Source organism: Scardinius erythrophthalmus (genome assembly GCF_964197995.2).
Source record: "Scardinius erythrophthalmus genome assembly, chromosome: 20".
NCBI classification, from domain to species: Eukaryota; Metazoa; Chordata; class Actinopteri; order Cypriniformes; family Leuciscidae; genus Scardinius; species Scardinius erythrophthalmus.
The window spans coordinates 34,651,525-34,677,335 of NC_138240.1; the positions used below are offsets into that span (position 1 = coordinate 34,651,525).

Sequence of the window (25,811 nt, forward strand, 5' to 3'; positions counted from 1 at the left end):
AGGAGGTGATCTCAGAGGCGCTTTCATCACTGCTATTAGAGCGAGAGAGACACGCATATGTTGTACCTTCACGCATCTGTCAAGCCAACACAAAGCCAAATTAAAAGAAAAAAAATTCTATATTCAATTATCTTAATAACTTTCCATAGAAGCTAAATGAAAACTTTCTGTTGAATCATTGACTAAGATTACGGAAATAGTAAGGTATTTGGACTGGCCTGTTGTTGTTAAAAAGTAACTTTCACTCTATCAAACCCTTGGAATCATATTTTCCACACAATTTAGGGATTTACATTTCAGTTATCATTCCAGGGAAACTTATCAGCCATCTTACCATGTTTGCACTGTGTCTTGAGTTTATAATCTTTCACCATAGAGACCAAAGCTCTGCTCTAAAACCAAGTGTCCTGCCTTCTAAGGGCACGTTCATCCGGGATGCTCTCTTCCTTCTAAACACATCATGAATGAAGCAGAGTACAGTTATTAAATGCCTTTTTTTTTTAAGTTGAACTTCTTTTAGTTTTAAAAAGACCATCTTAAAAATGTGATGTAAAGACTTTTTTACATTTAAAGTCTCCCTGTAGTCAATAATTGTATCCCTTAAAACTCCTTTGATTACCAAAATTACATAATTAAATGTTTTTTCTTTGAAAAAAATTAATTTGTGCCTTAAAATATCTCGAATGTAACTCGACACCCTTGCCTCATTTAGTATAAGCGGTTCTATGAATATGCAAATGAGCCCCGCCTCCACTCACTCACTCACTCAGCTCAGAGATCCACTGGTTGACGATCACACGTTGATCTGATTGGTTACAAGGTAGTTTGTGACGTCAGAAACACCAGCGATTTCAAACAGGCTGAAACAGGCTGTTAAAAGCATAGAGTCCATCGCACCATACCATAAAACAGTCCATTAGAATCCTTGGGCCCTATCTTGCACCCAGCGCAATTGACTTTGTACACCGACGCATGGATCATTCCTATTTTGCACCCGCGCAAAGCGGACTTTTCCCTCCACAGAAGCACGTCGCTAAACTAGGGAATGAACTTGCGCTCATTGGGCGGTTCAGCACAAAAAAGGAGGCGTGTTCCGGCGCAAACGTTCCTTCATGCTATTTTGCAGGTTTAGAAAACAATTGTGCCACTAACCAGGAAAAAATTGTTTAAAGTCAGTGGCGCGTTGCGCATGTTATTCATATGCTATTTTAAGGGCGCATGCTTGGCCATAATGTAGCGTGTGCACACACAATTCTCTCATCTACACAGAAGCAGCAGTTTTTTGCTAATCATACATTATTACGATAGATAGATAGATAGATAGATAGATAGATAGATAGATAGATAGATAGATAGATAGATAGATAGATAGATAGATAGATAGACAATTTATTATAAAAGCATACATCTAGCTTACACATTTGCCCAAATTATCATACGCCTTTTTAACCGAAGTTAATTTGGGTGGGTTTCTCCATCCCCAATCTCCCTGACGAGAGCGTTGCTCTCCTCGGCTGTGAACCGCTCCTGGCGCGCGCCTGGCAAATACGCCGTTATAATAGGAATCCGCTTTAGAAAAAGCGCGTCTGCTCTTAAAGGGAATGTGAGATGACGCTCTGATTGGTTTATTTCACGTTACGCCCAAACCACACCTATGAATAATGAAGCTGCTTCAGACCAACCCATTTTAGATTTGCGTCGGGCGCAAGAGTCATTTATCCCGCCGGGAAAATAGCAACAGCGCCAAGACCCGCCCACAAAGTTACTTGCGCTTTGCGCTTTGACACTTGCGTTTCAGATCGTTAAAATAGGGCCCCTTGTGTTGAAGCGTCCCAATGTGAGTGTCCACCAGTGTAGATACAGTCCAAAAGTAGTGATAATCCAAAAGCTTGAAGTGGTGTCTGGAAAGGTGAGTCCGCAAGTGGTAACTCCACACTCCAGAAAAGCGATTGGTATCTATTGTGAACCCTGTTTGTTTGCCATTCTGCTCTCTTTATTCAAGTGTAGTTCCAGCTTACAACCATACATTTCTTAAAGACACACACACTTAAAACGTTTAGTGGAATAAAATGGACTAAGAGAACATGCAAACCAATTAAAACTCTATTATACATAAAATAATTGTACTGAATAGAGCAGTAAAACATGTCTGTTATGTGACAGTGTCACAGTGTGATGCCCCGGGAACCGATGCTCTCGGGAGATCTTCAGGACGTCCTGGTGAGGAATGTGTGTGACCTTTGACCTGTCAGCGAGGGCTCTGTGAAGCGTAGATGATTCGACACACCCCGACGTCTGATTCCAGCATTTGTGAGATGAAGCTTCGGCTTGATAGATTGTGAAAATGAACACTGCAAAAGTGTTTTATTAAAGGGGTGGTTGATTATGATTTCACTTTTTTAACTTTAGATAGTGTGTAATGTTGGTGTTTGAGCATAAACAACATCTGCAAAGTTACAACGCTCAAAGTTCAGAGCAAAGGGAGATATTTTCAGAAATTTGTTTTTAAGGACTAATAAACGGCTGGTAGAGACTACATGACATTTTTCCTGGGTTAGTGACATCACTAACCCTAAAATTTACATAAACCCCGCCCCCTGAACACGATTTATAGATTATCAAGACAAAATATGCTAATCAATGACTAGAAGATAGTTAACTCCCCATCAGCTAATTCATCAACTAACCATTCAGAAATGTCCTGTTGCTTCTACATGTTGTCACTTCTTCTTGAGTCGCTCCATCTTTGTCCGAACTCCTATTTGAACATAAAAGGCTGAATTCTTTAAACATTTTTAGTGCATGTGTGTGTTAGGTAATCGGAGCTGTTAACACATGAGCTCTTGAAGCTCCGCCCTCTGCGTCGGGAGCAGCAGCTCATTTGCATTTAAAGAAACACACAAAAACTGCCTGTTTTTGCTCACCCTCAAAAAGTGACAAATTTAACATGCTATAAAAAATTATCTGTTGGGTATTTTGAGCTAAAACTTCACATACACACTCTGGGGACATCAGAGACTTCATTTTCATCTTGTGAAAAGGGCATTATAGGACCCTTTTAAACATTACCTAATTGTGTTCTAATCCTGCAGATGGTCCTTTTAAGAGTTTATAATGTGTCAGCGTTGCTATAATATCTCTCTGTAAACATATCCTCGCGCTCTGTTTTGCTTCTCCCGGTGAGTCAGTCATTGAAGCACAAATTCCATTACAGTGCTTTGGAAAAAACAAGCCTGCCATCAAACACACTTCACACACCCAACGTCCGGCTGACTCACTGCACCCTCTTATCCATCTTTGGCATTAAATTATGTGTTTACAAGCACACTGGCCTGAATAAAGATAACTGGACCGACATAGACACAAACACATAAAGCCTTTAATGAGATTTCTTTATAAGGTTCTGTGGAACACAGTTTCTGGTTTATACATTACAAGATTTTGTCATTTCTGAAGAAATTTCTGAAGTGTGAGTGACGCTTGCTGTGTAAAAGTAGGATGTTTGGGTGTTTGCAGGTGCTCACTTAGAGCGCACCCCAAATATAATACATGAATATGATATTCTGGTCAGTAAATATGACTTATGAAGCCCTGACAGCAACTGTCACGGTTCATGAATTCGCTGACTCATTCTCTTTCCCCGTGTGTGTGTGTGGGTATGGCTGCTGATTGCCGCCAATCAGATCATCAGCGCCAGCTTCTGCTGATCAGCTCTGCTATTTAATGTCCTTGCCATCCGCCTTGTGTTTGTCAGATCGTTTGGAGTTCCCAGTGTTCGTGTCTTGGTCCTGGTCCTGGCTGTCTTTGTGGTCCCTGCGTTTTGTGTCTGGATTACGGGTTCTGTCTTCCTGGTCGCTCTTCCTTGTTTTCCATGGAGGATTGGGTTGCCCATTTGCCATCTTGGTAGTTATGGTTCGTGAAGTCGTTAAGCTCCTGGTAACCTAACCCGCGAGAGCACCACAAGTTTAGGATAACAGACCCGTATCGGACTATTCCAACGAATTTGGGACATTGGCAGGCGAGTGCAAATTGAACGAGGAGGCGCAGTGGGACATGTTCCTGCATGGGTTGGCTGACCGTATTCAGAAGGAGATCTTCACGCTGGAACTCCCCACGGATCTCGACGGATGGGAGCAGCAAGCGCGCCATACTTTAGTTTCCGAGAACCAAGAGTATTCCAGGTCCAACGTCAGCAATACGGTCAGCCCCGCAATGGATCACAAACCCATGCAGGTGGGTAGAGCTCGGCTTTCCCGGGAGGAGAGAGAACGGCGGAGAATGAAGGGACTTTGCCTTTACTGCGGTGGAGCCGGGCACTTTCTGATAAACTGCCCAGTAAAAGATCAAGCCCGGCAGTAGAGCTGAGGCTACTGTCAGGTGGACTTTCCTTGGAGAAATCCTCATCTTCGACTCTCTTCCCGGTAAGACTGCAACCCAGTTTCACCACTGCCAGGCCTTGTTGGATTCGGGAGCTGAAGATAATTTCATGGATCAAGCATTAGCACACAACCTTCAGGTCTCTATCATTCCCCTCTCTCACAGGATTACTGTCAGTGCACTTAACGAACAAGAACTTCCTGACATTTCATTCACCACCGGTCTCATAGCCCTCATCACATCGGGGAACCACACGGAGGAGCTGTCTTTTATGCTTATGGACTCTCCGCTGGTCCCCATCATTCTAGGTCATCCCAGCAACTCTCATGAGTTGAGTACGCACATAACTCATTACCAGTGTCGTCCACGGGCCTCTCTCCATTTGAGTGTAGCTTAGGCTACCAGCCACCTATTTTTCCGAGTCTGGAATCCGAAGTCGCGGTCCAGTAGAGCCCGTGAGACTCTCCTCCAGGTGGTAGGTCAAAAGGTGTGGCTTTCGTCCAAGAATATTCCTCTTTGCTCTGTATGTAACAAGCTAGTTCCCAAATTCAGTCCTTACTCCCTCCTGCGTACAGGAGAATTCATCCCATCTTTCATGTCTCCAAATTGAAGCCCGTGTTTCATTCCCATATTATTTCATTCACGTATTCAAAAAAAATAAATCACGTACATTTCTCAAAATATCTCTCTTTATATTCCACAGAAGAAAAAAGGTCTTGAAGCGACACAAAGATGAGTAAATAATGACAGAACTTCCATTCTTGGGTGAACTAACACTTGTGAAGAAGAGGTACTTTAGCATCCTTTTAAAAAGAGTACTTGTTTTGTATATAATATACTGTACTTAAGAAGAATATACTTGAGTGTGAACTGAATGTAATGTTTTTGGACACTAAATTACATGTTAATTGTGACTAAATGAAAATGATGCAGTTTAAATTCAACTTGAGGCTAAAGTGTAGTGCTAGCATGATTTAGCATATTGCTAAAATATTAGCATGTTGCTAGCAAGAATTAACATGTTGCTACAATGTTAAGAATTAACATGTTGCTGAAAATCCAGCTTTTAATGTTGTTTATGTGTCTATGTGGTGTTTTAATATGCTTTAAGACAAACCATGTGTAAATTCATAAGTCGACACCATTGCTGAGTATTTCCTCCTTAAAACTGCAGTGAACCAAAGACAGTCTCAAAAACACGCTTTGAAATCGCTGGTGTTTCTGATGTCACAAACTACCTTGTAACCAATCAGATCAACGTGTGATCGTCAACCAGTGGATCTCTGAGCTGAGTGAGTGAGTGGAGGCGGGGCTCATTTGCATATTCATAGAACCACGTATACTAAATGAGGCAAGGGTGTCGAGTTGCATTCAAGATATTTTAAGGCATGAAGACATTTTCTTTCAAGGAAAAACATTTAAATATGTCATTTTGGTGATAAAAGATGAGTTTTAGGGGAGTTTATTGACTACAGAGTGTTTTATAATAATAGATAGATATATTGTTTGAAATATGGTTAAAGTTTGCTGCTGACTGTACCGACAACCATTTATGCACAAGGGATCTCTTTAAACATAAAGGTTGTCCTCAAAATAAAGATCCCTCAATGGTTCTTACGTTTACCAAAGAATAGTCTAGTCCAGGGGTCACCAAACTAAGGCCCGCGGGCCGACTCAGGCCCGCCACCCCCCTTTGACTGGCCCCCCCCAGCCCCTCTGCCCCCAACCACTTGAATCGGCCCTATGAGGCAATCCCCAAAAGTCGTCATGGACGGTACGTCATGGTACGGGCGTCACAGTTTGGTGCATACATTTACACGGAGAATACACGGTATAAAAATAAATAAAACTTGCGTGCAATTTAATTAATGTAATGCGGAACTACTGTTAGATACGCGGATTCTTAGGGACACCTAATCTGTAGCTCCGCCTTAGCTCTGAAGCAGGCTGCGGTGTAAAGATTGCAATGCTGGAATATGTTGAGAGAGAGGTGTGGGCGCGATCGAAAAGTCGTAAAGTGTTTTTGTTATTTGTGTGTGTGTGTGTGTGTGTGTGTGTGTGTGTGTGTGTGGCGCAGCCGCGATCGAACAGTGGAAACATAAAAACATACTCCGTCATTTAGTTTATGCAGGACATCATTCAAACTGCAAAGTGTTTAAGTTACTGTGAATTACATTTTTAGGGAAAACAAATATATTAATCCGAAATGTAGCAGATTAATTTTCAATTAATTCAGGTCCAATTACCAACCATATCAAGGTATTTTTATTAATTGAATTAATGAACTAATTATATAAAACTATTGTCAGTGCACTACAAATAAACTGGTTCTATGCCTTTACTTTATTAATAAAACTTATTTAAAAAAAATACAAGGCTTAAGACATTTATTTTTCTTTTGGTGGTCCAGCCTGAGACATGCACAAGCCTTCTGCATTTTTGTTTTGCTTTTCCCTTCATTGTACCCAACCGTGATGTCTGAACCGAGGTATGAACCGAACCGTGACTTCTGTGTACCGTTCCACCCCTAAAAGAGAGTGCAGAGTTTTCAAAGAACAGTGGACCAACGATTATTTGTGAAGAATAACTTTAAATAAAACAAAGTGTGAAGACTCGATTACAACTTTTGCAAACCACTAGTAAAGATAAACAAATATGTGCCAGGAATCAAGTGTTGATATAGTAGTGTGGATATAGTAGTGGGGATGGCTGTGCCAGGCTAGTAATCTCTACTACACAATGAGGCCTGCTGGTGGTCATTTTGGTCTGGGTCATACAATTCTATGTTATATAGCTGACCCGGCCCCGGCCCCCCATCACAGTCAGGAACGATAATGTGGCCCCCAGAGAAAAAAGTTTGGTGACGACTAGACTCTAGTCGAATTGAATTGGCTATATTTGGTTTCTCAGATCATTATCTTGGTTTCTGGGCTCTTTACTGCACCAGTACATCGATATTTTCATAAGTACTAGACAATAAAAAGCATATTATTTAACCTGTGGAGGTGTGCAGTATATAACCTTGTCCACTTGACCCCTTCCTTGGAAATGTTTGTCTGGATCGATAACAATGGCTGGGATTTGGCCAGACTGTCTAATAGCAAATGTTCACAGCACCCTCGCTCTCTCTCTCCTGGTGTTAATGACCTCTTCTCTCCATCATTCAGCGTGAGAGAGCCAGTGCACCTATCCTGCTTTTGTGGGACAGGAATCTCTGGAATTCTGGCCACCTCCTTCTCTTCTTCTTCTTCTTTTCTTCAGGCCAACACACGGCTCTCCCAAATAGTGCAAGAATTACTACTGAGCTGAACCTCCTTTCTTGTGATTGCTATGTCTGGGTATTTGCGTAAAGAGCTGTGTGTGTGCACATACCACACACGCAAACACGCGCACACACACACACACACACACACACACACACACACGCACAAACGTACACTCTCACACACACACACACACACACACACACGCACGCACGCACGCACGCACGCACGCACGCACACGCACAAACACACACACACACACACACACACACACACACACACACACACACACACACACACACACACACACACAAGCTGACAGATGCACAATCAGTACTAAAATCCTGACTGTGATGTCTTTATGCATTCTCACACACACACACACACACACACACACACACACAAACACACACACACACACACACACACACACACACTCAAGCTGACAGATGCACAATCAGTACTAAAATCCTGACTGTGATGTCTTTATGCATTCTCACACACACACACACACACACACACACACACACACACACACACACACACTCAAGCTGACAGATGCACAATCAGTACTAAAATCCTGACTGTGATGTCTTTATGCATTCAAACACACACGAGCACACACACACACACACACACACACACACACACACACACACACACACACACACACACACACACACACACACACCTGTTCCCCTCCTACCTGCAGATCATGTTTGGCTTCACTCCTCGCCTGTCTCTCAAAGTTACTCGCTCACATTTCTAACCCTCTCATATGATTCATTCCTCAGTGTTAAAGCCCCACCACACTGAATTAGGTGGAGATTAGTGTGTCATTTATTCAGCTTTAAAATATGGTAATAACAGCTATGATGCAAAGCACCTGTTCAGTTAATGTGTGTCACTGCACCCCACAGTAGAGCCCAACTATTAGCCTTAGTTTACCAGATTAACCCTTAAATGCATGAATGTTTCGCCAACCATTATTACATATTCAGGTCTTTAGCGACCCGGATCTATATCTAACACGGATGGATCTCTGCCTCAGGGGTTTAAAACTCTCCTGATATTTTAATAAACAACTAGAAGAATAAAATAAAGCACATTTCATTATCTTTTTGCTCTAGGAGGGTTCAATTTGAGCAGATGCTTTTTAACATCATCTCTGTCATCGTGAGCTCATATCTCCAGTACATTAAGCATCTGGCTAATATTCGCAATCTCAACCATATTTGATCATTTTCAACCAATTTTCAATCAATGTTTCGATTGCTGACAGCTTCTTCACCAGATCCGCCACATCCTTTTGATGCTCCTCAACAGACATTCACAAAAAACATTATATAACACTTAATTTTAGCATTTACGCTCCCTTTCGAGTGCCATGGCAAAGCATGCGGGTAAATGGAAATCCCAGACCAGTTTCAGTTAAATTTTGTCTCAATTAAAAGAATCAAGTTCAGACGACTTAAAATGTGTCAGTTTTGTGAACTCAAAAGACAAAGAAAGCTCTTTATACTCAAAAAAGTTGATTTTAATGAACTAATTTGTTTAATTTAAGTTTGCCCAACTAAAACCAATGAATTGCTTAATATTGCTACCATATTTTTTTCGGTAAAGTTCTGGCAACTACAGCTGATGGCTTTTTACTTTGATTAATTTTTTAACAGTGTATATTCTTATAAACAAATCATGCTAATTCAGATTTGTATAAGGTGAAAAGAAAAGTCTCAAAGGGACAGTCAGGGCTGATATATGAATTCTATGAAAGCAATCTCTGGAGATCTCCCTGCTTTCCCATGTTTCTCTTCCTGAGTTTCACAACACAAACCTGAGGCCCAGTGGAGAGCTCTTCCTGCGAATGAATAGAAAACACTTTTCATGTCCTTACAGGACGACAATGAGAATGTTACGTGTGTGTGTGTGTGTGTGTGTGTGTGTGTGTGTGTGTGTGTGTGTGTGTGTGTGTGTGTGTGCTGAGTTGTTTATGGGGATTTTCCTTCGCATCTGCATCAGGACTTCCCATCCGAACGGAAAACAGTTGGAGTTCCCTTCCCAATTGTTTCACTATCATAACAATGTTTCTTATGCACTCCAGTGCGGCTTTCGTAACACATAACAAATGGCCAATTAAATTGTGTGGTCAGGTGAACACCCTATATTTAAGTGTTTGTTAAGCCTGTATTAAGTGTCTTGGTGGTTTTGTATCATTTCATTGTCGTGTGTAATCCACACTACTGAGACCTGCAGTCTCGTTTTGCAGTTTTGCATTCACACCCTGTTCCCTAGAGGTCCAGCAACACAAATAAGGGATCCCTCATTATGAAGACACACTCCCACTGCTCTCTCTCTCTCTCTCTCTCTCTCTCTCTCTCTCTCTCTCTCTCTCTCTCTCTCTCTCTCTCTCTCTCTCTCTCTCTCTCTCTCTCTCTCTCTCTCTCTCTCTCTCTCTCTCTCTCTCTCTCTCTCTCTCTCTCTCTCTCTCTCCTCTATAAGGTGTCCTGCCCCTCTGGAAATGCTCTGTGAAACTGACAAGGCATCTGAGTTTGAGTCTTGCTGTACTTTTAGACACTAGTTTGACTGATGCGCTCTGTATGTGCACTACTTTTGAATCGCTTACTTAAAGTAGACGAGCTGGAAGACACGCTCTGAGATCTTCGGAGTCCGTTAGAAAGTGGATAAACCTGCTTTTTGCATTGGGGATTTGTTACATTTTTTATTTATTTTGGTATTAATTTCTTGGGGGAAGCTTGGAAATGTGTTTTGGAAGGAATCAATGGACCCAGGCCGTTATATGCCTTGTGTTTTTGTTTGTTTTATGCTCATCTGAAGGAGAGGTGAGTAGATCTGATCCTGCACACATGCCAGTTCACAGAAATCTGTTCATCTTTGATAGCTGTGTGATCCCAAAAAAAATGATCTTTGGGAAATTACAAACAGTCTATTATTGTTGTTGTACTTTGATACGTCCTAATGCTAATTCATTTCTCTTTATTGAACGAAAGTGAACCTAATATTTGTTTGATTTCAGCAAGCTCTATCTATTTTATTCTCAGACATTCTCAAAACTAATAGTTTGTGATGAAGCAAACTGATGCGGTTTCCTTGACATATGAAGATTCTAAAAATGCATTCTATATGATTGCATTTATTTAGATTTTTTTGAAAGTAAAAATATACACTTCTGTTCAAACGCTTGGTGTCAGAAAGCCAAGAAATTAATGCTTTTATTTGGCAAGGATGCATTAAATTGATCAAAAGTGACAGTAAAGACATTTATAATGATATAACATTTCTATTTAAAAAATACTGATCTACAAAAACTTTTTATTCATCAAAGAATTCAGAATAAATGTATCAGTTTCACAAAAATATCAAGCAGCACAACGGTTGATAATAATCATAAATGTTTCTTGAGCATCAAATCATCATATTAGAGTGATTTCTGAAGGATCATGTGACACTGAAGACTGGCGTAATGATGCTGAAAATACAGCTTTGATCACAGAAATAAATTATATTTATTTATTAAGTTTTTGTATATATATATATATGTATATTGCAATAATATTTCACAAAATTACTGTTTTTGCTGAATTTTTGATCAAATAAATGTTGTCTTGGTGAGCAGAAGAGACATTTTTCTATAAAATTTTATTGAGGATTTATAGAAATTTTTAACTATAAGCACGACATTTTGAGATTAGTTCAGGAAAATATTTCTATGGAGATCAGGTACAAATAGCTCCTAATGGTAACAGCGGCGCAGTTTATCTTACAGTGTATATTTATGATTCAATTCTACAGTCCTATTTCAAACACCTAAGAGAGTGTTTTATATAAACACAGCCTGACCCACTCGTACAAACTTACAAAACATTGGCCTGGCAACTCCTACACATCACAGTGAAAGCCTTTGATTTCTTCTGCTTGCTCATCTCTCAAGCTGTCCCCACAGACTTCCAAGTTAGACATCAGTTTTTTATCTTTAAGACTGTTCATAACTTTTTAAAGCTGCAGTCCGTAGCTTTTTTGGGTTAAAAATTATCCAAAATAAATTTTTGAGCAAGTTCATAACCAGCCAGTGTTCAAAACTCTCTGCTTGCCGTAGCTCGATTCAGAACGGTAAGCTTGTAATAATGTTTTTAACTCCAGTGGTACTGGTGGATCTCTGCGGGAAATTCGAGCATGTCTTTGCGTCATTACGTCACATCTGTCCACATAAAGAAGAGTCTCGACTAGTAGGATATGAGTGTGAGGATGCTGGAGATTTATAGCTTTTTCTCAAAGCACTTGATAAAATTAAATTAATCAATTTGATGGCGGATCCAGAAAGGTTCAAACGACAATCACCAGTGACAACTGTAGATTCACCAGTTGTAAGATTCAAGTACCTTTGCAACTACATGTCCACTAACTCTCATTAGAGTATTACGGTAGTAGACTGTCAGTAGACTGTTAGGTTATGGTTAGGTGTTAGGGTTCGGGTTAGGAGAATAAGTTGACTTGTAGTTGCTAAGTTACTTATAGTCAGTAGAATGTCTGTTGGAATTGGGGAGCAACAAAATAAAGTGTTAGCTGATATTAAGCAGACAGTTTACTAATACTCTAATGAGAGTTAGTTGACATGTAGCTGCAAAGTTACTTATAGTGAGTAGACTGTCTAAAGTGGACTAAGTGTTACCTGAGTGTATGTTCCCTAGGGATCCCGTGGCTGTTCCCGCCCGTGCTCGTGCCCTCGGGATCCTCCCTCCTGCCCGCTCGGGGTCAGTCGGGTGTTGGACGAGTGCGGATGCTGTAAGGTTTGTGCTCAACAGTTTAACCAGCAATGTGGCCCTGACCGACCCTGCGACCACATCAAGGGCCTGCGCTGCCACCTGGGGGCCGGAGGGGACCCGCGCCGGGGACTCTGTAGAGGTGCGAGAAACACATGGCATTCTGGGACTGACTGCTTTAAAAAATAATGGGTGATTTTTCAGTTCCCGAGGATTATTTTTAATAAAAAAAATATTTTAAAGGAAAGATTATCATAACTTTAAAGTTTTTTCTCTCTCTTATTATTTACTTCTTCTTCATTTTTGAAATGTAGAAATTGAAATGTAAAATAATAATGTAGAAATGTAATATAATAAGCTCTATACATATATTATAAACGTATCAAATATGTTACAATCACGGCATTTTCATTTTCATTTCAATTTGAACTAGGAAGATAAAAAAAATATGTTGGTGTTTGTTTGTAAAATTTTAGATGTAGATAGACAGACAGACAGACAGACAGACAGACAGATAGATAGATAGATAGATAGATAGATAGATAGATAGATAGATAGATAGATAGATAGATAGATAGATAGATAGATAGATAGATAGATAGATAGATAGATAGATAGACAGACATACATATGTCATGATTCTGCCGCCTTGTCTCTGATTTTCCCTGGTCTTGAGGCAGGATCATGACAGGCCCATGTTTTGTGTGTAAGCACATGGCCATTTGTTTGGCTGTGTGCTTGCGTTGTCTCGTCATGTAACCCCGCCCCCCTGTTATCTCATCTCGTTATCATTAGATTATTGCTTTACCTGTGTCACCTGTTCCTGATTAGTTTGCTCCCTATTTAATCCCCTTGTGTTTGCTGTCCTGTGCCGGTTCATTGCCAATCTATATGTCGATTCATTTGTGAGTAACCTGTTGAGAAGTCTTGTGAAGTATTTGTTCCTGTCTTAGCTGTTAGTTTATTGTTCTATTTTCTGTCTTAGTCTAGTCTAGTTAGTCATTCCTGTCTTGTTTTGCCCCCTCGTGGGTTTTGTTTTCCCTGTTTTGTCTTAATAAATCTGTGTGTATTGCATACCGTCTGCGATTGGGTTCATCTCTCTGCAATCCCATGACAACATACAGACAGACAGACAGACAGACAGACAGACAGACAGACAGATAGATAGACAGACAGACAATAATACAATGTTATTACCGTCATTGCAGCGAAAAAATTTATATATATACACTCACCTAAAGGATTATTAGGAACACCTGTTCAATTTCTCATTAATGCAATTATCTAATCAACCAATCACATTGCAGTTGCTTCAATGCATTTAGGGGTGTGGTCCTGGTCAAGACAATCTCCTGAACTCCAAACTGAATGTCAGAATGGGAAAGAAAGGTGATTTAAGCAATTTTGAGCGTGGCATGGTTGTTGGTGCCAGACGGGCCGGTCTGAGTATTTCACAATCTGCTCAGTTACTGGGATTTTCACGCACAACCATTTCTAGGGTTTACAAAGAATGGTGTGAAAAGGGAAAAACATCCAGTATGCGGCAGTCCTGTGGGCGAAAATGCCTTGTTGATCCTAGAGGTCAGAGGAGAACGGGCCGACTGATTCAAGCTGATAGAAGAGCAACTTTGACTGAAATAACCACTCGTTACAACCGAGGTATGCAGCAAAGCATTTGTGAAGCCACAACACGCACAACCTTGAGGCGGATGGGCTACAACAGCAGAAGACCCCACCGGGTACCACTCATCTCCACTACAAATAGGAAAAAGAGGCTACAATTTGCACGAGCTCACCAAAATTGGACAGTTGAAGACTGGAAAAATGTTGCCTGGTCTGATGAGTCTCGATTTCTGTTGAGACATTCAGATGGTAGAGTCAGAATTTGGCGTAAACAGAATGAGAACATGGATCCATCATGCCTTGTTACCACTGTGGTACACAAAGCTTGAATCATTTCAAATTGGTTTCTTGACAGTGTTAATTTCGTTGACGAATAATTTTCGTCATTATTTTCGTCAACGACATTTTTTCACAGACAAAAACGAGACGATAACTAAATAAAAACTAGTTTTGAATGACGAAAACTATGACGAAAATCTATTGACATTTTCGTCAACGAATAAAAACTAGACGAAAATGTTAGATAGTGACGATTTGGGAAGCGATCCGGTCTGATGTCCTGCGTTTGTGGTAGATGCGCATATTTGTACTGTGACGTGCTGATCTTCCCAGCGGCACACGAGTTGGCATGCGCTGCATGTCTCATCAAACGTTAAAACATGTAAACGTCTGGGAGAATGAGTAGAGCAGACATGTAGATCTGAATAAGAGTGACGACGCAAAAAAAGAGCTCTATTCGGTACGGTTTTCTGTGCGCACACACCCGACCCGCGAAGCGTGCAGCCACTCACATAGACACCTATACAGCGCGCGAGTACGGAATTGAGCTCTCTTTCGTTTCTGAATCGACAGATACACACAACATTATGTCTAAATGTCCGTTTTGGAGAGTATTCACGTAAATAATGTGGGTTATGTCTTAAACAGTTGTGAATGTATCATATGTGCATCAGTGCAATTGGATCCGCATGTCATTCGACATGATCCGATGTCTTAAAGTGACAGTGGGTAATAAACCTAATGCGGTCTGTGTCCTTAATATTGATCAAGCAACAAAAGAAAAAGAGAAAAGCATTCACTGCTCGTTAATAGCTTTAAAATAAGGATTAATTATATTTAATTCATACAAATAAATATGTCTGTTTGAAAGAATAGAGAATGATGTATGCAAGTTATAAAGAATTCATATGCTATCATTCATTGAAAAAGAAGACTGTGTTTAGGAAAAGTGTTTTATTTAATTTTAGGACATTTTTTAAGTTACAGTAGTTAAATCTGTATCTGTATTGCACGTTCAAACTTTAAAATCATTCATATTAGCAGGTTAATGTTTTCTCTGGGAGTATATGGGTTTGGAAATTTTAGAGAAATTCTAAATGAATGCATTTCAATTTAAACCCATTATATTTTAAATCAAAATTTGCTGTCAAAATTAACACTGATGTGAGATTATCTTTTGTGAAAAAGCTACAGTCAGTGTTTTTGACATTAAGAATAAAAAAAAATACGTTTTGTATTACAGCCGTTAAATCTGTGTATGTATTGCATATTCAAACCTTAATACATAACAGACTGATAAACATTTAGTCAGGTCAACTGTCGACTAGATTTAGTCGACTAAAATCTGCTAATATTTGTTCTACTAAAACAAAATTAGACTAAGACTAAAAGACTTTAAGACTAGACTAAGACTAAAACTCTTATGATATTTAGTCGACTAAAACTAGACTAAGACTAAAAGATTTCAGGTGACTAAAATGTGACTAAAACTAAATGGTGTGTTATTCAAAAGACTAAGACTAAGACTAAATCAGAATTTGCTGTCAAAATTAGCACTGTTTCTTGAACATGACAATGAGTTCACTGTACTAAAATGGCCCCCACAGTCACCAGATCTCAACCCAATAGAGCATCTTTGGGATGTGGTGGAACGGGAGCTTCGTGCCCTGGATGTGCATCCCACAAATTTCCATCAACTGCAAGATGCTATCCTATCAATATGGGCTAACATTTCTAAAGAATGCTTTCAGCACCTTGTTGAATCAATGCCACGTAGAATTAAGGCAGTTCTGAAGGCGAAAGGGGGTCAAACACAGTATTAGTATGGTGTTCCTAATAATCCTTTAGGTGAGTGTATAAAGTGTGTGTGTTGTGTGTGTTATATTATATATATATAATATGTGTGTGTGTGTGTGTGTGTGTGTGTGTGTGTGTGTGTGTGTGTGTGTGTGTGTGTGTGTGTGTGTGTGTGTGTGTGTGTGTCAGCTGACGCCCAGGGCCGCCCGTGTGAGTTTGGAGGGCGTGTGTATCAGCACGGAGAGGACTTCCAGCCCGACTGCAGACACCAGTGCAGTTGTATGGATGGTGTGTTGGGCTGCATGCCTGTGTGTCCACAGCACATCCCTGTTCCCGACACACACTGCACACACCCTCGCCTGGAGACGCCACCGGGCCGCTGCTGTGAGGAGTGGGTGTGTGACCATCAGAACAGCATCAGGGAAGAGCCGTCGGACCCCCGTCCTCAACACACCCCGTACAACCACATCAGCAGACTCTTACAGAGCCCTGACAGCTCACAGTCCACCAGGGGCTCCTTTCAAGGTATTACACTTCTATATTTAAATGAGTTGGGGGAGAAAATCCCACTGTAGTCAATAATTTTATCCCCTAAATCCTTATCCCGCCATGTCTTAACATTGCTTGAATGTAACTCTACACTAAATGAGGCAACATTTAGTATTTGCGGTTCTGGGAATATGCAAATGAGCCCCGCCTCCACTCACTCACTCAGCTCAGAGATCCACTGGTTGACGATCACACGTTGATCTGATTGGTTACAAGGTAGTTTGTGACGTCAGAATCACCAGCGATTTCAAAGCGTGTTTTTGAGACTGTCTTTGGTTCACTGCAGTTTTAAGGAGAAAATACTCAACAATGGTGTCGACTTATGAATTTACACATGGTTTGTCTTGAAGCATATTAATAACACCACATAGACATATAAACAACATTAAAAGCTTGATTTTCACCACAGGGGGACTTTATGGTTTCAAGTCAGGTCTTTGTTTATTTTGTATTTTGTTACATGGGTTCTCACTTCAACTTGCTTTCAGTGGACATCCATTACATTTTTCGGTAACACTTTACAATAACTAAGTAGTTTCTGACGTCACAAACTACCTTGTAACCAATCAGGTCAAGGTGCCGGCAGGCTTTCGCATATCATTAACAGTAAACTAGCAGGGGAGTCTCGAGAGAAGCAGGTTATCCCGGCATAGGTTTTTGTTGATATGAAAAATTGGGTAGATTGAGCAATATAGTGGGTGAATTATGTATGTGATGTATATTACAATGTTATGATAAATTATATGCCTTTCTCCACTGATGTTCTGAGTTCAAAGGGTTTCTAAGGATACTAATGTTTATAAGGCTGCTGTCTGACTGAGATGCGAACGGGAACATGGTTTGTATAACATTAGCAACACATTATTAGCGGTTTGATAACATAGTCAAGCAAAAGGTTAATTCTGTTAATAACGGTAATGTGTTTAACGTTGTAAAGAGCGATACCATTGTGCAGCGTTTACTTCAGTAAGTCTGCCGAGTGGATCTCTGAGCTGCTGTGAGTGAGTGGAGGCGGGGCTAATTTGCATATTCATAGAACCGCGTATACTGAATTAGGCAAGGGTGTCGAGTTACATTCAAGCTATTTTAAGGCATGAAGACATTTTTTCCCAGGAAAAAAAAAATGTTTTAAATATGTAATTTTGGTGATCAAAGAAGAGTTTTAAGGGATAAAACTACAGGGGGACTTTAACTTTTACCAGTATGCAACTGCCTAGCAGCCACCCAGAACCCCCTAGAAACTACCCATAATGCCCTAGCAACCACTCTGAACACTTTAGCAACAGTTAAAGTACCTTAGCAACCACAAAGGTGAAATGTGTTCTTTATGGCTTTGTTTTCAGAGTGGGCGTCTGTGCCGGTGTCTCTGGTTCCCTTCCCAACATCCGAATGTTTCCCACAGACCACCGACTGGTCCGAATGTTCTGCTTCCTGTGGGTTTGGCATCTCAAGTCGTGTGAGCAATAGTAATGCACAGTGCAAGCTGGTTCGAGAGACTCGCCTTTGCCAGATCCGAGAATGTGACATCACTCCAGCTATGAAGGTGAGATATAGTGAAATGAGTAGACATACATACATAATGTACATTCAATAATCTATACCCATACACTTTTTTCCTAAGACTTCCACAGAAGATTTATGTACTTTTTCTTATTATTCTTATCCACTTCTATTATTGATTACAATCAGGATGTGAAGAGAGTTTCAGCCAATATAACTTAAATTGCTTTTGAAAAACATCGCCTGATTAAAACATCGCCTACCTTATCTTAAATATTGAGCAGCTTACGTTTCTGACAAAATTCGTCCAGTTGGTTCACATATTTAATGTTAAAATTAAAATTATATCAGTTTGCACGTCACAAGGCAACACACGGACTGGATCAGAGCTGAGAGTGGAGTGAAAGCAAGTTCCACAAAAATCACACTGTAATCCGGATTCACTCCGGGTTTTCCATTTCCCATCACTGGTCAGAGAAACCAAAGACTTTAGATATACCCGGGCTGCGTTCCAGTCCAAAATTGTCATACCCTTCACTCGCTAACTTCCCTCCGTCTCGTTCGCGCGGATGTACGTCGTTGCTTACGTTGCATGAGTGCCCACTACTGCCGGAAACTGCAATAGGCTGAAGTGGAACGTGCTAAGCCCTTGATCACTTAGAATCCACTATGGGGTTGATGTATTATTTATTTTCTTCCCTTACAAAATTGTTTAATGCACCATTCTATATGTATATAGGTGTGTTTGAGTTGAGTGTGTTTTAAATAATTCATATATCATAGAGTTGTTTGTGGTGGGGTAAATTAAACGCAATATGCGTAGACGTGTTGCATTGTGGTATATGGAGCTGCCTGAAGTGTACATATGAAGTAGACTTGCTCCTTCTGTCAAAATCGAGGGAGCGAGGGTCTGTCCATATAAACTCCCCTCGTCCACTTCATGAAGTGGAACGCACTTCAAAATGGTGGCAGGGATTCCCCGGTCACCGTGATTTTGCCAAGTAAGACATGTTCCTGGATCAACATATTTTGTTGATCCTGGAATAACATTCCTGTCCCAAAATTAAGTGCTTACCCTATCCCTACCCCTAAACCTAACCCTACCCATAACTTTTCCCTAAAATCGAATCAAAATCATGTTGAAGTACCTCACCCTGGTTCTAAGCCTAAACTTGACATAAACTGTAAACTTGCCTTAATTAAACTTGATTGGTTGATTGAAAAGTTGTCAACAAAGATGTTGATCCAGGAACATGTGGTACTTGGTGAAATCACATTCACTGGGATTACCCCGAGGGGAAGTGCTTAGGGAAGTTCGCAAGTGCGTGTCTAAAAGTGGACTGGAACGCAGCCCAAGATGGTGCACTGACTCATATGACTATGAATGTGAGGAAATAGACTTGTTCGACTTGAACCGGCGCTGCACAGACCGATCGGTGAATGACATCAAAGAACCGCGAGAGCGAATAGAAAGTAGACGGCTCCTTTGCTTTTGAATTGCTCTCGCGGTACTTTGATGTCATAAACCAATCGGTCTGTGCAGCGCCGGTTCAAGTCGAACAAGCCAAATGCAACATGCAATATGGCGGAATAAGCCCTGCCTTGTAAATATAATGGTGTCAATGTAGGCGGATCAATAATATTGTTGAATATTAAATTAATGTCTTCATATGGAGGTATTATGACTCTCATTAATGGTTTCCTGTTGGTTTGTAATGTCATTCAGAGAGGAAAGAAGTGTCGACGGACAGTGAGGTCTCGGGAACCTGAGCGGATCACGTTTGCCGGCTGCTCCACGGCTCGCCGCCACCGGCCTCGTGTGTGTGGTGTGTGTGTGGATGGCAGATGCTGTCAGCCGTCCGCTTCCCGAACGGTGCGTCTGCGGTTCCTCTGCCCGGATGGAGAGAGCGTCACACGTAACGTCATGTGGATCCAGCGCTGCCGGTGCAGCAGAAGCTCCTGCAGGGCTCAGAGAGAGCGTTCCTCGCCCACCGTCAGCCTTCACAACGACACACACACCTTCTCTCGCTGAACACACACAACGCGCCATCATTGCATGATGGCTAAAACTAACTTTTTAGGGGTTAGTTCACCCAAAAATTTAAATTACCCCATGATTTACTCGCCCTAAAGTCGTCCTAGGAGTATATGACATTCTTCTTTCAGATGAATACAATCAGAGTTATATTAAAAAATGTCCTGGCTCTTCCAAGCTTTATAATGGGAGTGAATAGCTAGTTTTTGTTTTGAAGTCCATAAAAGTGCTAGCCTGGCAAGCCAGACCTACATCAAGATGTTAGGTCTGGAAACTCACCATAGTCACGGCTCAATCCGAGGGGCGGGATAAACGGCTGTCTTTCAAATTCCCTCTGCACGCAATAGGACAGCGCTTCAACCAACCAGAGCGTTTTCCCAACAGCGGAGCTTAGTTGATAGATTCAACTTTTGCCATATCTGACTAGCAAAACGACGAACACATCTTCCTTTTTTTAAAAATGACTTAAGTGCCGTTCTTTGCTCTTTTCTCAAAGAAAAACTTAACTCCAAGTCCTCCAGAGTCGCGGCCAAAGCCGATTCGAAAGACCGTTGTTCTCCATCAGCAGCCGCCATTCTTTGTTTTCAAGTAGCAGCAGCCAGGTAACCGTCGCAACTCTGTCGTGTATGTTAAGCCCGCCCCCGCCTTCTCTATACACAACGTGATTGGCCTGACCCAATCTGGGTTTTTGCAGCGAGAAGGTTTATTGAGAGTTGCTAGACTACCCTGGCTGCGAAATACATTTTGCTGCCGCTAGGGTGCGTCTAGATTTCTAGGCTATAAAAGTGCATCTATCCATCATAAAAGTGCATCATAAAAGTGCATCTATCCATCATAGAAGTGCATCATAAAAGTGCATCTATCCATCATAAAAGTGCATCTATCCATCATAAAAGTGCATCTATCCATCATAAAAGTGCATCTATCCATCATAGAAGTGCATCATAAAAGTGCATCTATCCATCATAAAAGTGCATCTAACCATCATAAAAGTGCATCTATCCATCATAAAAGTGCATCTATCCATCATAAAAGTGCATCTAACCATCATAAAAGTGCATCTATGTGCTTCTATCCATCATAAAAGTGCATCTATGTGCATCTATCCATCATAAAAGAGCATTAATCCATCATAAAAGTGCATCTATCCATCATAAAAGTGCATCTAACCATTCACTGCCATTATAAAGCTTGGAAGAGCCAGGACATTTTTTAATATAACTCCGATTGTATTCATCTGAAAGAAGAAAGTCATATACACATAGGATGACTTGAGGATGAGTAAATCATGGGCTAATTTAATTTTTGGGTGAACTAACCCTTTAACACTCAATGGACGTCTCCCGTTCTCAGGGATGTTTCCTGAACTATAGAATACTAAACTTCCCCTCTCAGCTGCAGCATTTCTGCTCTAAATTTGTATACAGTTATTGCACTTTATGTATTTCTCGTTTGCTTTGGCCTGTTCCAGTGTGATCGAAACACTGAAACATGCCCAGGTCACATTTCTTGACAGGTTTCGTGAGATTTGCCCAATACTGTCCTCATAGGCACCTGGATATATTGTTGTTTCCACATCTTTCTGCTTTTATTTATTCTGCTGTCTTTGGCTTTGAAGTTTTTATTGTATCTCAAAGGATAAGTGAATTTATTTGGCTTCAGATGAATGACTTCCTGGCACTCGAATGTTAAGAAAATGCACTAGTAATGAGGGTGGTGAGATTGTGTTACAGATATTATGTACATCATTGAGTGAGTTACCAATGGAAACTGTTTCCGACACAGAATAAAAAATGGGCTAAAAAAGGTGTACTTTTTTCCTAAAATTGCAAGATATATTCACAATTGCAAGTTACCACATCAGATTTGCGATAAAAGCATTTAAAACGCGCAATTCTGACTTTATAACTCGCAATTCTGACTTTATAACTCGCAATTCTGACTTTACAACTCGTAATTCTGGCATTAAAACTCGCAATTCTGACTTTATAACTCGCAATTCTGACTTTACAACTCGTAATTCTGACATTATATAACTAGCATGAAAACTCGCAATTCTGACATTATAACTCATAATTCTGACATTATAACGCAATTCTGACATTATAACTCGCAATTCTGACATTATATTACGCAATTCTGACATTATAACTCGCAATTCTGACATTATAACTCGCAATTCTGACATTATATCACGCAATTCTGACATTATAACTCGCAATTCTGACATTATAACGCAATTCTGACATTATAATGCAATTCTGACTTTACAACTCGTAATTCTGACATTATATCACTCGCATTAAAACTCGCAATTCTGACATTATAACTCGCAATTCTGACATTATAACTCGCAATTCTGACATTATATCACGCAATTCTGACATTATAACTCGCAATTCTGACATTATAACGCAATTCTGACATTATAATGCAATTCTGACTTTACAACTCGTAATTCTGACATTATATCACTCGCATTAAAACTCGCAATTCTGACTTTATAACTCGCAATTCTGACTTTACAACTCGTAATTCTGGCATTAAAACTCGCAATTCTGACTTTATAACTCGCAATTCTGACTTTACAACTCGTAATTCTGACATTATATAACTAGCATGAAAACTCGCAATTCTGACATTATAACTCATAATTCTGACATTATAACGCAATTCTGACATTATAACTCGCAATTCTGACATTATATTACGCAATTCTGACATTATAACTCGCAATTCTGACATTATAACTCGCAATTCTGACATTATATCACGCAATTCTGACATTATAACTCGCAATTCTGACATTATAACGCAATTCTGACATTATAATGCAATTCTGACTTTACAACTCGTAATTCTGACATTATATCACTCGCATTAAAACTCGCAATTCTGACATTATAACACGCAATTCTGACTTTATCTAATGCAATTCTGACTTTTTTTGCAATTGTGAGAGAAAAAGTTGTAATTATCTTTTAAATTGTTTTATTCTGTGGCGGAAAACAAGCTTCCATAGTTACCCGATTAAGGGGTAAAATGAAGATAAGACTTTTTTATATATAATTTTTTGCTTTTAAACTAATATATTTTCTGTCCATTCTTTACTGCAGAGTTTTTACTCTGTATACAGATGTCTTTAACGAGTTTGTGTGTGACGGAGACTTGCGTTGGTCTTTTGTACAGTGTACAGGCTTCACTACCGGTGGAGTGACACTATGAGACTGCTTCATTTTTCGGGGCATACTTTAAATCCTAGACGCTCTCTTGTATAAGAGTGAACGACTATATGTATTAAGATGTTGAATATAAATGACTTTGCTGATCAGTTTGTGTCACAAAAAATAAAACATTTTCAGGAAAGACGCTTGTCTGTAACTGATTGTTTCTGTGCTTCTCAACTAGGGCACCTCAACAAACTTCAGGATGACTTAAAATGATTTAAATGAAGTTATATTAAATGACTAATGACACTAAGAAGCGTGCCTCAGAAAAAAAACATTACTGGTGCATCTTGAGACAAAACACTGGCACTGATATATTTTAAGACATGTCAGGGGAAGTTTCTTTCAGTTAAAACAGCTCAAACATGCATTTTAGTCTGGGACAAGACTTAACCTTGTCTGTGAAGCCGGGGGCACATCTTTTTTGAACTGTAGTCTTATTAAAGAACAAACAAAAACTAGATGAGTAGAGTTTGATGACAGACTTTGATGTTGAAGTTTTCATTGGTATCACTTTATTTTACAGTCCTGTTCCCCTTGTACAGTACATACATATACTGTACTTTGTACTAAATATAGTAATTACAATAACTGCCTAATAACCCTGACCCTAATCCTGGTAGTCAGTCACCTTACATTTATTTTTATGAACATACATTTTTTTTATTAATAAAAATGTATTTTACTATTGATATAAAATACTGATTTTGGTGAATGTCTGTCTGACTGACTAACGGTCTGTTTCTAATATTATGGTTCATTGGTTCCTCAAGGCGTAGTCACATTTGTTTTAGCTTTTCTTGTTTGAAAAATACAGCAATGTGAACAATTTTTCCAAATAACTTTTGATTAAATAATGAAAGGCTTTTATTTTTGGACTATAGAAAAAGACAAAAGGACACAGAGAGAGAGAGAGAGAGAGAGAGAGAGAGAGAGAGAGAGAGAGAGAGAGAGAGAGAATGACTGTTGGTTGAGGTCTCTCACTCTTTTGGCTTTGCAATACAAACATCACAGCCGGCTTTCGGATTCCTCACTCTCCTCCGCTAAGCTCTTCTTCCTCCATTATACTCGTATGCATATTGCCCTCGATCATCTCTTTATGCAGTTTGGAGGATCACTAAAACCCAAACCACAAGGCCTGTTCTAAGGACGATAGTCATTCTAAATATGAAAAGCAGTCCAGCACAACTATAATGATAATGATACAGAGGAATGATATTATTGGAATCACTTTCAGAACGTTTTTTTTTAGCTGATGAACCATAAAAACATTGACAGCCAATCAGAATCCGTCCTGCTTTAACCAGCGCGAGCATTAAAGTGACAGACGACAAAACTGTAGTGAGCTTATAATAAACAGAACGATATTGTCCGCTGCTGTGGAAACGAATACAGTTATATCTTTATCTTTATAGTAGTGTGAACTGACCTTTAAGTCCCACTGAAGTGCCTTGAAACGCGCAGCATCATTCAGTGTGTTGATGTAATTTACACTGAAACAGGAAGACAAGGCGGGGCATATCGAACAGCTCCTCCCCTTTTTTTTTAGAAATAGCCAATAGCATTTAGGTTATATCACAGCTCGGCCAGAGCCGTTGACCAGCAGTTTCCTCCTAATCTCTAACCGTTTCTCCTCCTGATCTCCTCCATATCGCTTTAAAATACAGCATGGGTCTGATACATTTTCTGGTCTGAGCGACTCGATCGTATGATCCGCTCTGTGTGTCTCTGGACCAGAGCAAGCGGCAACATTCTGATCTGAAAAATGAAGCCTACCCGGAAGTGCGAAAAACTGCAATACATCGAAAATCCGCTAGGGCGAGGTCCCAAAAGGGAGCAAATATCCATAGCCCCCATGTTAAAATGTCCGTTTTCACAGCATAAATTCATGTTTTTACAGGTTGGTCCCATGGACTTTTATTGTATTTTTCGATAGGTTCCGAGTGCCTGACAACCATGAGGGCTGTGAATGTTTTTCTAACTCGTTAGTTTAGATCGTATTTAGATATAAAATGTATGACAATAAGGGCGTGGTTAACTTTGATTGACAGCTTGATTGACAGCTGACAAGGCAGCGCCAAGGAGAATGACAACATAAGAAGCACCATTTTTTAATACAGATGAAATATAATACTACTGTTTCTGTATCATGAAATGTAGTTTTAAGAGTTTTTCAGGCGAGAATGTAGTTTTTTAAAGCTCAAATCTGTGGTTTATTTATAAAGATTTATGAAAATTGTATCTAGTTGTAAGATCCAGCGATGACCGGGCGCTCGGCGTTCATGTACCCCGCCTGGAACAGCCTTTCCTCGGCTAGTCGTTCTGGCATTTGCCGCTGACTCTGGCGTCTCTGTAGTGGTTAAACATGAGATATAATTCGTCT

General features: G+C 40.1%; 1 protein-coding gene across 1 annotated transcript; it reads left to right on the forward strand.

Annotated features, from left to right (window-relative positions):
• Positions 1 to 10,183: 10,183 nt before the first annotated feature.
• ccn1l2 (cellular communication network factor 1, like 2) lies at positions 10,184 to 23,461 on the forward strand. Its single transcript, XM_081348605.1, has 5 exons — positions 10,184 to 10,480; positions 12,347 to 12,560; positions 16,307 to 16,642; positions 18,010 to 18,209; positions 19,893 to 23,461. Exons 1-5 carry the CDS (start codon positions 10,400 to 10,402, stop codon positions 20,196 to 20,198), a joined length of 1,137 nt encoding a protein of 378 aa, XP_081204731.1. The 5' UTR covers positions 10,184 to 10,399; the 3' UTR covers positions 20,199 to 23,461.
• The last annotated feature ends 2,350 nt before the right edge of the window (positions 23,462 to 25,811 follow it).